A 16,658-nucleotide genomic window follows, 5' to 3' on the forward strand; every position below is an offset into this window, starting at 1 on the left:
TAACTTGTTTCAGTTTCACCCTGATCAAATAGTATTTTCTTTTTAGTATATATTATTGTAAATGGGTAGTTGGGAGCTTGGGATAGTACTTGTCTGCTAAATGAGGTCCCTCAAAATTAGTTCAATGATTTTCATTAACTGCAAAAAATAGTAGAACACTTCCATCTTTTCAGTGTTAATTAAAGAGTAACAATGTTACGATTGGAAGATGCTACAGATACTCAGACAACCCCTTATTTTCTTTTGGCCGCAATCAGCTTCTTGTTGCAGAGACAAGGGGTGAATGCTGCTCCAATCTCCCACTCGCATTTCCATTGTTTTGGCACCCTTTTATCATTGAAACTCTTAGTCTCTCGCCAAATTCCTGAATCTATAAATAATATGCCAATGTTGTGTTCAAGTCCAAGAAACTTGCAGCTGTGTGTTGTGAACAACTTGCCTCGGGGTATGCATTGTATTCAGTTTTTCTATGGATGACAACTTCAAAACTAATACGCCATGATATTAGATTTTGTTGCTTTCTTTCTGCCTTCCTCCAAAAGGTTAGTCCATTCCATGAGCTAAAACAAAATGGATACACTAGATTACTTCGTTGCTATAAGGAGAAATTGAACTGCTCTCCTTCACTCCTTGTCTGAGCCTCTGAGGTTTAGCCTCTCTTTGCTCTTCTATTCCCGTCTTTCATTCTTTGCTTTTTATAATGATTTTTGTAATCTTTTCATCTTTTTTTTCTCTTAGCCATCAAATTTATGATACATATAGTTTGATACTCATACAGATCTGTCCTCTCTCGTCATGAACTAATGAGAAGAAACATACGTTCATTTGTGCAAAAATAGCATGTGCTATTAGAGTTGTTAGCTTAGCAAACTATATATATATACAGAATACAATGTTGATGGCTTGCTTTAGCTTATAAAATTTTAGGTATTATCATAAATGGTACCTGAATTTATCCTCTATTTTATCGATGGTACCTGAACTTCAATTTTGATCACACCAGTACTTGAACTTTTCGATTTCATTTTAAATGATACCTATCACTAACTTCCGTTAATCTTCCTTTAAAAACTGATATGTGCCTAGCATGTGACTCATTTTTCAAGGATAAATTTATAAAATTAAATTTTTTTTCTTTTTTTTTGTAATATCACTTATTTTCACTTGTATTGAGGCTATAAAAAAGTGAGACTATTAAAAAGAAAAACTTTCAACTTCAATTAAAAATATGAATGACAGGAAAAAATGAAAGTTTTGATAAGCTTTTTAAATGTTTTATAGTTTGCCCAAAAAAAAATGTTTTATAGTTTTATTTGAAATGTTTTGTCTATATCTATAAAACAAATTAACTATTGATGAGATCTTGTTTTAAATTTTATTTTCATAAGAGGGTAGACATACATTTTAGTACAGTTTAATTTCTTTTTTTAATTGAACTTTAATTTTTATTAACATATTAATTGATCAAAATATTATTGAAGATTTTTTTAGTAAACAAAATTATTTAGATGGGTATTTTCGTCAAACTACTCGTAAATACAGGTCATGTGCTATGCATATGTCATTTTTTAACGAAAGATTAATGAAAGTTAGTGATATGTACTATTTAAAATGAAATAAAAAAGTTTAGCTACTGGTTGTAATCAAAATTGAAGCTCAGGTACCATCAATAAGATAAATGATCATAAGTTTTGATACCATTTGTGATAATAACCCTTTAATTATAGATTTGTAATTTTTGATACTTCATTATTTAGATATATTTAGAGCATATTTTTTTACATTTAATTTATGATTTACTTTTAGTTAGCTTTAATTCCATCTTAGTTTAAGTCTACTTATTCTTCAAGTTGTGTATTCCCCCATATGTAATGTTTATTGTAATTTTATATTGCATCATGAATTTGTTATTTTTTACGAGTTTGCTACTCATTATTTCTTGTACCTGTTAGAGTGATTGTTGAAGGCTTGCACTCGATATATTTTCTCCCTCAATGTCATCCATGTATGAATTCTCTTCTATTCAAAAAGATGCATGTGCAGGGTAAAACAAAAGATTCACAACTTCGGCCGTTTGCTCCACCTTCTTTGTATAACTAGCTGCTTGGTGAAACACGAGTGAAAAAGAGTACCACGTATCCTACCCTACCAAAGTTAGACTCTCTATAAAGGTTTTACTTCATTATGATAGCAAATATATTTAACAGAACAACTAACCTTTCCTTACTATTGGAAGAAAATACAGTTCACGTTTCAATTTCATTGTTGCAATATAAATTAACTATTTAAGAATATGAGTATTGAGAGAGATTGATGAGAGAATTGTATTTCATTATTTGGAAAGTTAGAGAGTTGTTTTTCATTGAACTTTAGTTTCTGCTATTGTCTGAGAAACTCTTTCATGCCTTGTGGCAATCTCTTATAGTTTTCAGCTATATGATGTTTATGTGGTTTGAGAAATTGTTGATATTTTCATGTTGAAAGTGAGCTTCTTTTAAAGTCGTTTCAAGAAGGCATAGAATGATTTTTGAGACAAATGCGATTTCGAAAACGATTTTTAAAACCCCTACTGGGCATCGTTTATGCTCACCCCGTCTTCCTCAAAACCTTTTCAGGTGGCTCACTCTATTTGTAAATAGCTTCTGGTCTAAAGCTAATTTTTGGTGGAATTGCTACGTGGAGAATCCTCTTGACTAGGAGAGATTGTGGGTGAACTTTGTTCATAATTTGAGAAGTTCTTGCGAAGGCTAGGTTGCTGTACGTACTTTTGACTTAATATCACTGGTACCTACTTGAGGAAGCTTTAGGTTCTACTTACCTGGGATGTGAACAACCAAATGGGGTTGTAATGTTCATTGTAACCTTGTTGTAATCCTACGTATCTTTGGTGTCCAGTAGCTATACATTACGTTTGTAAGCTTGTCTTTTGTTGTGCCTATCAAGTTATAAGTTCAAGTGTAGTTTTCAGAAATTTCGTTAGTTTGCAGCTTCTTTTTCCCTTCCGTTGTTTGAGTCCTCTAAAAGGTTTGCTCTCTTATGAAACTCAACTATATCAAAGTATACCCTTCAAGGTTTCTCACAAAGTAATTTTTACCAAAATAAACCAACTTTTAGATTTAAAACTTCATATTGAGATCAAAAACAGCTTTGCTGAATTTCTGAGAAAGCTACTGATCGGTTAACTTCGAGCTCTGTGATACCGTACTTACTGATCTCTAAATGTCGTGAAATTTTGGTAGGTTTCTGTTCTGCCAGTTAACAATTGATCTGGAAATTTTCTTGTCTTTTGGACACTCAGTGAATTTTTGGTGAATTTTCTAAGTTGCCTTTGCTGCTGCTATGTTCTTCTGAAACCTGACAGTTCAGTCTATTTGCATCCATCATTTTTGATGCAGGAGCATCTACTGATGCAACGTGCAGGCCTAAGAGAAGTGTTAAAATCCCACCTTATCTTAATGATTATGTTAGAAAGTAGTGGAAGATATCTTTTATTTTATTGTTTTGATTCATAGCAAATTTTGTCTTTAATTGCTTAGATAGAGTAGTATCTTTGGATATCTTTTGCTTTCATTAGTTTCCCTTCAAGTAGAACGTTGGTTCTATTTAACCTAGTAATTGTAAGCCCTTAGGGCTCATCGATATATTGAATATTAAAGTGCAGCTTTGGCAGCATATTATAGTTGTTGTTCCTTTGTTTCTGGTGTGGTGTTGTTCCTTTGCTTTAGACCCGTGCTTTGTGGAGTATCATCCCCATCAGTTGGTATCAAAGCCCGGTTGGAGGTGGTGGATTCCATGGCTCACAACAGGCGTGGTTGGGGAGGATTCCGAGTGGAGGGTCATGACAATGACAACAACGACATGGAGGAAATTAAAAGGGTGCTTCAACAGCTTACGGATCGAATGGCTCGCATCGAAACTCAAGGCCATAACAGAGGGCGTTTCGACGGGGAGCGGGAGGAAAACCCCTTTCACCGCCGTGCTCCGTTGGGTGAGCCGGGTGAAGAGGGACATGGCAACAAACCTTTTGACATGAAGGTGGACCTGCCAGAATTTGAAGGAAGGATCCAGCCAGATGTGTTTATCAATTGGCTCAATACTATGGAGCGTGTCTTTGACTATAAAGTAGTCTCTGATGAAGACAAGGTGAAGATGGTTGCAATCAAACTGATAAAAAATGCCTCTGCATGGTGGGAACAGCTGAAAGGTCGGCGCGAACGCTTGGGAAAACCAAAGATCAAGTCCTGGGAAAAGATGAAGAAAGCAATGAGGGAGAAATACTTACCAGACAATTATATTCAAGATAACTTTCTAAAATTGCATGGCTTGAAGCAAGGTCTACGATCTGTTGATGACTTTACAGAAGAGTTTGATCTCTTAACCATGAGATGTGCTGTGACTGAAACTGAAGAGCAGACTATTGCAAGATACCTCGGAGGGTTAAGGAAAGAAATACATGATGTTCTGGTGCTGCATCCATATTGGTCCTACAATGATGTGTATAAGTTGGCGATTCAGATAGAGAAACAGCAAAGGCCACGCTATAAGCGTCCTGGTGGAGATGATTTAGAGCAAAAAAGGTTTGGGGCCACAAAGATGACAGCAGGTGTAGAGCCTGGAAAGCCAGCAGAAGTACAGAAACATCTATCCCAAGAGAGCCGCGCTATTAAGGATGGAGGTAGGAAGAATGTCAAGTGTTTTAAATGCTCTGGACTAGGACATATTGCATCTGAATGTCCTAATCGAAGAATTGTCAGCTTAGTAGAAGAATTTGGCGAGACAAGTGATCAAATGAATGGACCACCTGTGTATGATGACTACAATGAAGAAGCTGATGAAGAAATCACCTGGAGTGACCATGGTGAGTCATTGGTGATCCAAAGAGTGATGAATACAGCAAAAGTAGAAGACAGTCCCAATTGGTTGAGGCACAACATCTTTCATACTAAATGCACTGCTAATGGGAAGGTATGTCATGTTATTATTGATGGGGGAAGTTGTGAAAATATAGTGTCACAAGAGATGGTTGATAAACTTAACTTGAAGACAGAGCGAAAGCCAGAATCTTATAAGCTCTCGTGGTTCAAAAAAAGGGAATGATGTGGTTGTCAACCAGCGATGTTTAGTGGCATTTTCTATTGGCAACAAGTATCAGGATGTGCAGTGGTGTGATGTGGCTCCAATGGATGCCTGTCACTTGTTGTTGGGACGTCCTTGGCAGTTCTAAGTCAAGAAGGGAAGCCGATAGCATTCTTCAGTGAAAAACTCAACGAGACAAGGCGACGGTACTCCACTTATGATGTTGAATTTTATGCAATTATGCAGGCTCTTCGGCAGTGGCGACAATATTTAATCTACAAAGAGTTTGTTCTTTACTCTGACCATGAAGCATTGAAGTTTATTAACGGCCAACATAAGCTAAACCGAAGGCATGCACAGTGGGTAGAAGAGCTCCAGGAGTATGACTTTGTGATCAAACATAAATCTGGGGTTCAAAATAAAGTAGCAGATGCACTTAGTCGCAAGGAGGCCTTGCTATCCATCATGGGAGTTCAAGTAGTTGGGTTTGAGCAATTAAAGGAGCTATATAAGGAAGATCCTGATTTCGGGAGTATATGGGCAGAGTGTTTAGCATCAAATCCTACACATGATTTTCAAGTCAAGGAGGGGTACTTGTTCAAGGGAAGCCGTCTATGCATTCCTGATTGCTCCTTGCGGCTTTGGATCATCGAGGAACAGCATGGTGGTGGTTTAGGAGGCCATTTTGGACGAGATAAAACTCTAGCCCTGGTTAGTGAAAAATTCTATTGGCCTAAGTTGTCAAAAGAGGTGTTAAGGTATGTTCAACGTTGTAGAGTTTGTCATTTGGCTAAAAGCCGTAGTCAAAACACAGGGCTTTACACACCCTTGCCTGAACCTTAAGCTCCATGGGTAGATGTGAGTATGGATTTCATTCTGGGCTTACCAAGAACACAGCAGGGATATGATTCAATTTTGGTGGTGGTGGATCGTTTCTCAAAAATGGCGCATTTTGTGCCTTGCAAGAAGACAATGGATGCTAGTCATATTGCTCATATTTATTTTCGGGAGATCGTAAGATTGCATGGTATTCCTAGCACCATTACTTCAGACAGAGATACTAAGTTTGTTGGGCACTTTTGGCGCACATTATGGCGGAAGTTGGGTACAAAACTCCAGTTTAGTAGTGCTTATCACCCCCAAACTGACGGGCAAACAGAGGTGGTGAATAGGACCTTGGGAAACTTGTTGAGAGCACTAGTAGGAGGTAGTAAAGCAAGCTGGAGTGAGTCATTACCACAGGCAGAGTTTGCATATAATAGCTCCCAGCACCGAAGTATTGGCATGAGCCCATTTGAGGCAGTATATGGTCAAAACCCCAGCAGCCCCTTGGACTTGGTCCCTTTACCAATTAATGATCGATTCAGTGGGGATGCAAAGGATATGGTTGAGTTTATACAAAGGACACATGAGCAGGTTCGTAAGCAACTAGCAGAGAACAATAAGAAATACAAAGAAGCTGCCGATAAGCACCGTCGACATGTCGAGTTTCAAGTGGGAGACTTAGTTTGGGTTAATCTTAGTAAGGAAAGGTTTCCCCGTGGGAAGTATGGCAAATTGCATGATCGAGGTGGAGGTCCTTACAAGGTGTTGAAGCGAGCTGGTAAAAATGCCTATGTACTAGACCTTCCAGGTGATATTGGAGTTTCACCAACATTCAATGTGGCTGATTTGCAAGTTTACCATGGTGAGAACACAACTGCTAGTTCTGACTCGAGGTCGAGTCCTTTCCAACCCCAGGAGTCTGATGTAGGAGCATCTACTGATGCAACGTGCAGGCCTAAGAGAAGTGTTAAAATCCCACCTTATCTTAATGATTATGTTAGAAAGTAGTGGAAGATATCTTTTATTTTATTGTTTTGATTCATAGCAGATTTTGTCTTTAATTGCTTAGATAGAGTAGTATCTTTGGATATCTTTTGCTTTCATTAGTTTCCCTTCAAGTAGAACGTTGGTTCTATTTAACCTAGTAATTGTAAGCCCTTAGGGCTCATCGATATATTGAATATTAAAGTGCAGCTTTGGCAGCATATTATAGTTGTTGTTCCTTTGTTTCTGGTGTGGTGTTGTTCCTTTGCTTTAGACCCGTGCTTTGTGGAGTATCATCCCTATGAATTTTCCTTACTTCTCGAACTCTGATTAGCTTGAAATTTTAGTATGTTATACCTTGTTATGTCAGCTTTCATTCTGGAAAATTTCAAGTCATTTCTGCACACAATGAATTTTTCGTAAACCCTCAAAGCCAAACTGTTCCTGCCTAAAGGTTACATATTAAGTTGTGTCATATTTGGTCTTTTTCTGAATTTCTCTTGCTTGAGAACCCCTTAAGTCATACCCCGGGTTTGGGGTGTGACACATATCATTGGCTCATTGAAAAGTATCATTGACTACTTCACAAGAAACATTTCACTAAATCTCTTCCACTGTATGCAGAAATTACTGTTTGGTGGCTCTGCTAGAATTCTAACTACTAATATCATGTTGCTTTTGCTCAACATCTGTAGGTAATAGCATTTAGTGATGAAGAAGGAGTAAGGTTTCAATCTACATTCATAGGAAGTGCTGCTATAGCTGGAATTTTACCAGTTTCAGCACTGCAAATAACTGATAAAAGGTTTCCTCGAATAAATCCTAATTTATATCTATTTGTAACACTATTCTTTATCAATTAATTTATGATTATAGTCCTTGTTCAGTGGTGTGACAATTCAAGATGCTCTTAAGAAAAACTCCATTGAAGTTACAGAGGAGCACTTGCAGCAGCTCAGATATGACCCAAAGTCAGTTTGGGGTTATGTTAAGGTATAATGCCCTACGCTGGTTATGTTGATAACCTGTATTAGAATATTCTCTGTGGAAACAGCAATAAAATGGATGCATGTTATAGGTTCTTCTAGTGCTCTGACTGCAAACTCTGCTGATTGTTTCATGTTGTAGATTCACATTGAACAAGGGCCTGTACTGGAATGGGTTGGTTTTCCTCTAGGAGTTGTTAAAGGCATAGCTGGACAGACAAGACTAAAGGTATCAAAAGTGTTTCAGCTTTTCATAGGTGCATGTCTAAATTGTGTTTCATTTAATCATACAAACAAGAAAAATTTCCGTAGTTGAGAATTGGACTATGCAACTACACATATATGTCTAGAACTCATGAGGATTCAAAAAGGGACTAATATTGATTTTTAGGTCCTGGAAAAAGTGGAACAACATCGTTATGAGAAACTACACGTCTCATAAGGGAAAATTTCTGTATAATTTCATGAGAGAACCAAGAAGTTGAATACAAAAGCTCCTATTATAGATTGTATTTCATCATACAGATGTTGATGTATAAAGTAGTAAACTACAATGGCATTATATTATACTTTTATTTCGGCTGAGCCGTCCAATATACATAAACATTGTAGGTTACAATGAGAGGTTCCCAGGGGCATGCTGGAACAGTTCCAAGGTCCATGCGTCATGACCCTATGGCTGCTGCTGCGGAAGCCATTGTATTGTTAGAAAGCCTATGTAAGCATCCTCAAGATTTTCTGTCTTTTGATGGTCAATGCAAAAGTTACTCATTAGAATCACTTTCAACTTACTCGTTTGTACCGTTGGTGAGATATCGACTTGGCCAAGTGCAAGTAATGTTATTCCAGGACAGGCAAGAAGTTTATCTCTTGACATTGCTAAATTTGATATTAAATGCTAAATCGGGTAATGAAAATGATCTTATTGATTTCAGGTAACATTCACAGTAGATTTACGTGCAATTGATGACATGGGACGTGAAGCTGTTGTATGTGAATTATCTAACCGATTGTATCAAATATGTGATAGGCGTTCAGTTTCGTGCACAATTGATCGTAAGGTGTGGAACTTTGCATGTCCTAGTCAATCATTTGCAGGTAGCTTAACAAGTAAGACAGTAACCTTACATTCTTTGAACCTTTTCAGCATGATGCAAATGCAGTCATTTGCGATTCTGAGCTGACTTCGAAGCTGAAGTCAGCAGCTTATCTTGGGCTCAAGAGAATGACAGGTTCTGTTCAGGATGAAGTACCCGTATTAATGAGTGGAGCAGGACATGATGCAATGGCTCTGTCTCATTTAACTAAGGTTTGTTATCTTTAATTTGCAAGATGAATCATGAACCATATGTTACTGTTTTTGTTATTTCCTGTGGTGTATAATTCTGGTCTCCAAAAATATGAACAGGTGGGTATGCTTTTTGTCCGCTGTCGAGGAGGCATAAGTCACTTCCCTGAAGAACATGTATTGGATGATGATGTTTGGGCATCTGGTTTGGCAATCCTGGCATTCATAGAGACTCAGCTCTAGATTGGAACATTTTTTTCGACATTACTGTATATATAGGAGAAATCTCAATAATCTAGTATGTGACGAATGATGGGTCTTGTATGTGACAATTCTTTTGTCAAGTACAAACCTAAAATTAAGGGATCATATTTACTCTGCAATGTGAAGCCCCTGCATAATGTTTCTCATTTTACTAGTACTGTGACATTTTCTATTCTTTATTTACTAGTACTGGAGGTCTAGCCATTGGAAGTGCGACCCCCGCTCCCCCCAATCCCCCCATTTTATTCATATGAAACAGAAAAATTTACAAACCAAGAGGGGGACATAGAACCTTACCTCTTCAAGGAAATTTCACAACTTTCTACCAAAAACAAAAGCCAAACTTGATAATACGGACACTCAGACTGACCATACAAGTGAAAAAAGAAAAGCATTGATTGCTGCTATTACCAAAATAACAACAGCAACATCTAATCAAACAACAAGGTTCATCAGGAAATGTACATCGTACATTACTGCATAGATAGAATAGATAAAAATCAGAAAGCATATTATATAACTACTGCTTTCTTTTTGTTTTGTTTCCGATCACTGCCTTGCGGCTTTCAAACGAGCTACTTTCAATGCAATTGCTAGTGCTACTTTCTCTTTGATGTGGTCAAAAAATTGAAAATAAGCATACCTCCATGACTTCTTCAATATCAATGTGCCACAAACACTCCAAAAGCCTATGATAAAGCCAAGCACCGCGCTGGTATATAAACCAAGCTTTTCATCATCAGCTTCATAAGGCTCATGCTGAGGCTCATGCATGTTGCCTCCATCTTCTGTGCAATTTGAAAGAGGAAATCCACAGAGTGAAGGATTGCCCTTATAAATAGATGAATCATCGAGCGTCTGAAGTTGGTTGCCCGAAGGAATTCTTCCGGTCAACTTGTTGCAAGACAAGTTCAAGTGAGATAAGAAGGTCAGAGAAGCGAGACTTTGTGGAATCTGTCCTGAAAGCTGGTTCTGGGAGAGGTCAAGTGTTTCAAGCAAGTGCAAGTTTCCAATTCTTGAGGGGATATTTCCACTTAATTGATTAATGGACAAGTTTAATGTAGCTAATCGAACGAGACTGCTGATTTCTTCAGGAATTTCACCTTCTAAATCATTATGAGAAAAATCAATAATGGTTAGAAGCCTCGCATTTTTCTGTAAGTATTCACTTGCTCTTCCTTTTACAGTCACAGTTGTTACCTCAAAATCACCATAGTAGAACCAGCGCCCATAACTACTATCGATTAAAGAAGTCAATTTATTCAAACAGTTGGGAATAGTCCCTGAAAATCTATTGTGACTAAGGTCTAGGATCTTAAGGAAAGGAAGACTGCACAAATGATGAGGAATATGTCCACTTAAAGAGTTTGATTGCAATTGCAGCACTGTGAATTTGTTGGATACTTTTGATCCTATCCAAGAAGGTATGCTTCCAGTAAATTTGTTGCCTCCAAGATAAAGTCTCTCCAAAGATGAGCAATTTTGCAAGGCAGAAGGAATTTCTTCGCTAAATTGATTGTTGTCTGTCTTTAGTATAAAAAGAGAACTTGGAATGCCCATTGAGCTTGGAATATTACCAGACATATTGTTGTTTGAGACATCCACAATTTCTATGCTGCTCCACAAACTCCATTCTTTAGGGAATTCTCCGGATAACTGATTGTTATTCAAAGCAAGGTCAAATAGAGATTGAATGCTACAAATAGATGATGGAATAGTGCCATCAAATTGATTATGGCTCAAAACTATGTAAAGCAGATTCGGAAAAGAGTTGAATCGGAACGGAAGCTTTCCGCTTATTTGATTGGAAGATAAATCCAACCATTGGATCTGGGAAGATATCTTAAAGAGCCATTCCTCTGGTATTTCACCCGAGAGTCCAGCATTCTTAAGTGAGACCGACACGAGCTCAGTTTGAGATTGAAGCCATACAGGGAAGCCGGGGCCTACTCGGCAGTTGTGCATTTCAATTTGTTGGAGCTTGAAAGGAGGAATCCATTCATAATCAATCAAATTGAAAATGATGGGCACAGGTTGGGCTGTGCTAACTGCAAAAGACTCTAATTTTGTGAGATTTATGAAATGGGCTTCGGTTAAATTGCCTTCCCATGAATTATAAGATAGATCAAGGCTCACTAGCTGAGAAAGTTTTCCCAAACTTTGAGGAATGGAACCGTTGAAAATATTATTCCTGAGATCAAGTGTCTTCAGGGATGATGATAAATTGCTGATAATAAATTCTGGAATGGATCCCCAAAAAGAGTTGGAGCTGAGATAGAGATGCTGCAGGCTTCTCAGCATTCCCAACGAACTAGGCAATTTGCCTACCAGCCCACACTCTTGCAAATCTAGTGACTCCATTCTATTAATTGAACAATTTGAGAAACCACTCAAAAACTCTTCAATCCCCCCATCAATTTGATTCCGTGCAAGACTTAATGACTTGAGCCTGCACAAATTTCCACTAAATTTGGGAAATTGACCTTTGAGTCCTACACTCTGTAAGTCAAGGTGTTCTAGAGATTTGAGTCTTACAAATTCATCAAGAAAGGGGCCACTGACAGAATTCCTACTCAGATCAACTTTTGTAAGGCTAGTAAGATTAAACATCCATTTAGGATATGAAAAATTAATACTATTCCATGACATATCAAGGACCAAAAGTGATGTGAAGTTAATTGTAGGGATGGAGAGTGGAAGCTGGTTTCCACCAGTTAGGCAACCAGACAAATGCAACTCTAAGAGTGAAGGAAGCATGTTAACCTCATGTAGCCAACTAACTCCTGTGCTGCTAAGGATCACACCTCTAAGATTGAGGTATTTTAGGGAAGAGAGATGAGAAAGCCAATTCAAGTTTTTGGAAGAAAGATAATAACTAGAACTGAGGTCAAGATAGTTCAAGTTTGAGAGGTTACCAAGAGAAGAAGGAATCTCTCCCGCAACTACTGAATTCAAATAGTACCGGATACTTGAAAAATTGAGATATCTCAGACTTGTAAGCTCCCCAATAAACTTGGGAATGTGAATCCCTTGAAAATCATTCGAGCTCAAGTCTAAGTAACTCAAATGTTTCAAGCCAAGCAAAGAAGGATTAATTAACTTACCCCCCAAACAAGATTCTTCATACTCCGTGGTGTTCCACTGATCATCACCAGGGGTGTATGGATATGTATTACGGAGGTCAACCGTTGCAACATGACCAGTGCGGTTGTTGCATGAAATCCCTGTCCATTGGCAGCATTCGTGACCAGCCCAAGAAGAAAGCTTACCAAAAGGATCACTGAGATCTTGTTTAAAGCTGAGAAGTGCTCGCCTCTCTTCCTCCATGCATGATTCCACCACGACACTGCTATTGTTTAGGCACGAAGATGCCAAAAATAACAAGAGCAAGAAGTGAAGAATGAGGCGAGAGATAGGGTTAAAGTAAACATAGATATCCATTATTTTCAGGCCTTTAACTTGGTGTACGTTGCAGATGCATAGGATGCTGAGCACAAGTTGAATTTATAGCAAGTCTAAGGTTGAACCGCGTGGTTAGGTTTATTTGTCCAGAATATTCCAAGTCGTCATGCAACATCAACCCAATTTACAAGTTTAGGAAACTTTTAAGTGATGATGGATGAGTGAGTGATGGAGGTGCGTTTTAGATTAGAAATCCAATCAGTAAAGACTTTGAAGAGTCTCCATTCTCCGCCCAATTTACAAGTTTAGGAAACTTTTAAGTGATGATGGATGAGTGAGTGATGGAGATGCGTTTTAGATTAGAAACTAATCCAATCAGTAAAGACTTTGAAGAGTCTCCCTTCTCCGCTGTCCGCCTAGGTCGTTTCTGGGAGTATTCTCTAGTAGCAACTTGGAACATTAGTCATAGACATAGTTGTATCACTCCGCGTGGCTGCTTATATATTAACTAGCAATTAGTGCCCGCGCTCTGCCGCGGGTTTTGGAGGTTTAGGGAAGATTAAAAAGGCTAGAAAATATAGGTAAAGGGTTATGGACCAAAATTAACGAAAACTTCAAGGATGTTAAAGGAAAAACATATTGTGTGCCTTCATCAAAGCAACTAACGAAGAGGGAATCAAGGAATCAGTGATTACCATCAATCAGCACAATTACGGATCAATCAGCATTTAGTATCATTAATGTAATCGATATTTCCGTTGTAATTCTATCCCTATATAAAGGGACTATGAAATGAAATGAGTAGACCAATTCCAATTGGCATTTTACTTTAACACGTTATCAGCACGCTCAGAGCAAATAGCCAAGAAAAAAAAACCCTAAAAGAAAAACTAAAACTTTTTCTTTTCTGCCGCCACCCAAAAAAAAAAAAAACAAAAAAACAAAAAAAAAATCTCCCAACATAGACCGGCCTCCTCCCCTCTGCAGTCCAGACCGGCCTCGTCCGGCCTCCATCTACCTTGCAGCACACCAGGCCGCGCTTCACCTCCGCCTGCACATCACATAGACCGGCGTAGCCTAACCTAGCCCACCGGCCTCCAGCGCGCTTTTACCACAGCCCACGTAGAGCTGCAGACCCGCGCCCAACAGCCCATCCCAGCACCGATCCGGTGATCCCTGCAGCATCCCCGTGCCCACCTCACCGATCTCAGCCTGCACACCCAGGCCACTGGATCCCAGCCCACCGCAGCCTCCTGCCCCCGCGCGTCTGTGGCAGTCCCTAGTGCCTTGCAGCAACAATCCACGCGCAGCAGCCACCGGTCTGCAGCAACCCGCCTGCAGCAGCCCCACGCCGCCACCGTACCTGCAAACCTGCAAGCCACAACCCCGCGCAACTGCTCGCACAGTCGCGGATCACCCTTCACCGTCCAGATCACCGGCGCCGCCCTTGAGACCCACTGATCTCAACCCAGTCCCTGCCACCGGCCGCAGATCCCTACGCTGCCCAACTCACCAGCGTGGTCCCCTGCGCAGTATACCCAGAAAGAAAAAGAAAAAACAGAGAGAGAAAAAGAAAAGAAAAAAATCAAAATCAAAAACAAAAAGATGCGATCCGGCCCAAAGTAATAGCCGGTCCAAAGAAAAAAAAAGAGAAGGGACGAAAATAAAAAAAAAAATAAAAAAACTCTGGCCCACTGTTGAAAAAAAAAGGAAGCGGCCCAGTTTTTTTTCACAAGCCAAAAACATCGTTACGCACGCCTGCATCAACACGCGCGTGCGCTAGGATCGTTTTATTTACTCAAAATCAAGTATGTTTTCTTTTATTTATTTAATTTCATACTATGGTATATTTAATTAGGATTTTTGAGCATGCCTTATTATTTATGTTTTATATGATTATATTTAAGCATGATTTATAATTATGTTTAAGCATGCTTTATATTTTATTGCTTATGTTTTTATTATGCAATTGTGAGCATGTTTTGTGAATTTTATTTACTCTTATATAATTATTCCTACGCATGTCTTTATATTATGCTATTATTTATATTTTATTTTACGCATGATATATTATTGCTATTATTATGTGTAGTATATAATTTGTTGTATATTTGTGAAATTTGAGCATGAAGCTTATTTTTATATGATATATTTAAATGTACTATGATTATTTTTAATGCAACATATCAATACCGTTTGGCCATGATAATGAAAATTCATGCGCATCATACACACTTACTGTGATAAAGTATTTTCACATAGCATCGAAAGAAAGAAAAAATGTGACCATTACGAATCTTGGTCTTGAAATCTAATTCATACGTTTGGAAAATAATTCACGTGGATGTCTTTATGACTGCGTAATTTATTTCTTCTCTCTTGTTTATGTAGATGGCTGATCCAACTCGACCTGAATTTGACATCTTGGACTCAGAAGGACTTGAGTACCACCGTTGGGTTTCCGATATGGAAACTGCTTTTGTGGCAAAAGACTACACTGCCACCATTACCGACCCCAAAGATGATGAACTATCTAATAAGGTGAAAGCAGATGCCTTAATTTTTCTGAGGCGACATATTGATCCTAGCCTACGCTGGGAGTACCTTCAGTTGAAGACACCCAAAGCACTGTGGGATGCCCTTAAAGGACGTTTTGGGAACATTCACGATACTTTGCTCCCAGGACTGGCTGTTCAGTGGAATGGAATCCGCTTTCTTGACTATAAAAAGGTCAATGACTTCAACAAGGACATGTTGCGCTTAAAGGCACGTCTCAATTTCTGTGGAAGGGAAATCACAGAAGATTATATGATCTACAAGACTCTTACCACCTTTCCTAATTCAGCTTTTATACTAGCGAACCAGTATCAGTTGGATTATGACAACAAAAGAATCACAACCTTCAATAAGTTGATAAGCCTACTGCAAGTGGCTGAGAGACAAAATAAGATTCTCTTGAATAACAATGCCAGGCCCACTGGGACAAAGAAAATTTCCGAGGCTAATTATGGAAAAATGAAAGGTGGAAATAACTCCAATGCAAGGGGGTTTAGACGTGCTGATCCCTACCCACGTGGCAACAATGCACCACGTGGAAAGGGACATGGGGATCATGGAAACAAGATGCCAAAGGAAAGAGTTGACAATGAACCATGCTATAGGTGTGGATTCATTGGGCATTGGTACAAGAACTGCCAAGCAAACAACAGAGTAGCAACCAATTACAAGAGGTATAGAGAGTCTAAAGAACAAGAGGCTCACTATATGGAAGAAGGAGGTCATGACCTAGACGTCAACCTTACAATTGCAGACTTCAATGGCAAAGAGGAACTTGCTAAGTCAATGGATGCTCTCAATCTTGACTGATCTGCTTTATTCATTTTATTTTCCAAAGACAGTTGTGAAGGCATAATGCCTCATTTTTAATTAGACTACTACAAGGTCTTAAAGTTTATTTCAATACTGGTTTGATGAATTAGAACAAGACCTTGATTTGATTATCGTTGGCTTATTAATAAATTTTGAATTTTATTCTGAAGCACTGAATTTATTCAAATTTATTTACTATACACATATTTACATGGTTCGAAATAGCATTATAAAGATGTAAAGCAATACATCTAGAGAAAAATTATTAGAATGAAAAGATTATCATTCTACTAAAATAGAAATACTCTAAAGAATATGACATATATTTAAAGAAGCTCTATATGCACCAAGAGCTAATCGAACCTTGTTAAGTATCAAAGATATTCATGCCAACGATTATCATGTAAAAACACACTGTGAGAATGGAACTGAATACCTTTATATTACCTCTAATGAATGTGGAA

At 38.4% G+C, this 16,658-nt stretch overlaps 1 protein-coding gene and 1 pseudogene across 1 annotated transcript; one reads left to right on the forward strand and one right to left on the reverse strand.

Annotated features, from left to right (window-relative positions):
* The first annotated feature begins 192 nt into the window (after positions 1-192).
* Positions 193-9,574, forward strand: LOC133714497 (allantoate deiminase 2-like; annotated as a pseudogene).
* A 252-nt stretch (positions 9,575-9,826) lies between these two features.
* Positions 9,827-12,938, reverse strand: LOC133718813 (receptor-like protein EIX2). Its single transcript, XM_062145696.1, has one exon. It carries the CDS (start codon positions 12,862-12,864, stop codon positions 9,973-9,975), a length of 2,892 nt encoding a protein of 963 aa, XP_062001680.1. The 5' UTR covers positions 12,865-12,938; the 3' UTR covers positions 9,827-9,972.
* Between the last annotated feature and the right edge of the window lie 3,720 nt (positions 12,939-16,658).

This window comes from Rosa rugosa, chromosome 6 (genome assembly GCF_958449725.1).
Source record: "Rosa rugosa chromosome 6, drRosRugo1.1, whole genome shotgun sequence".
Taxonomy (NCBI): domain Eukaryota; kingdom Viridiplantae; phylum Streptophyta; class Magnoliopsida; order Rosales; family Rosaceae; genus Rosa; species Rosa rugosa.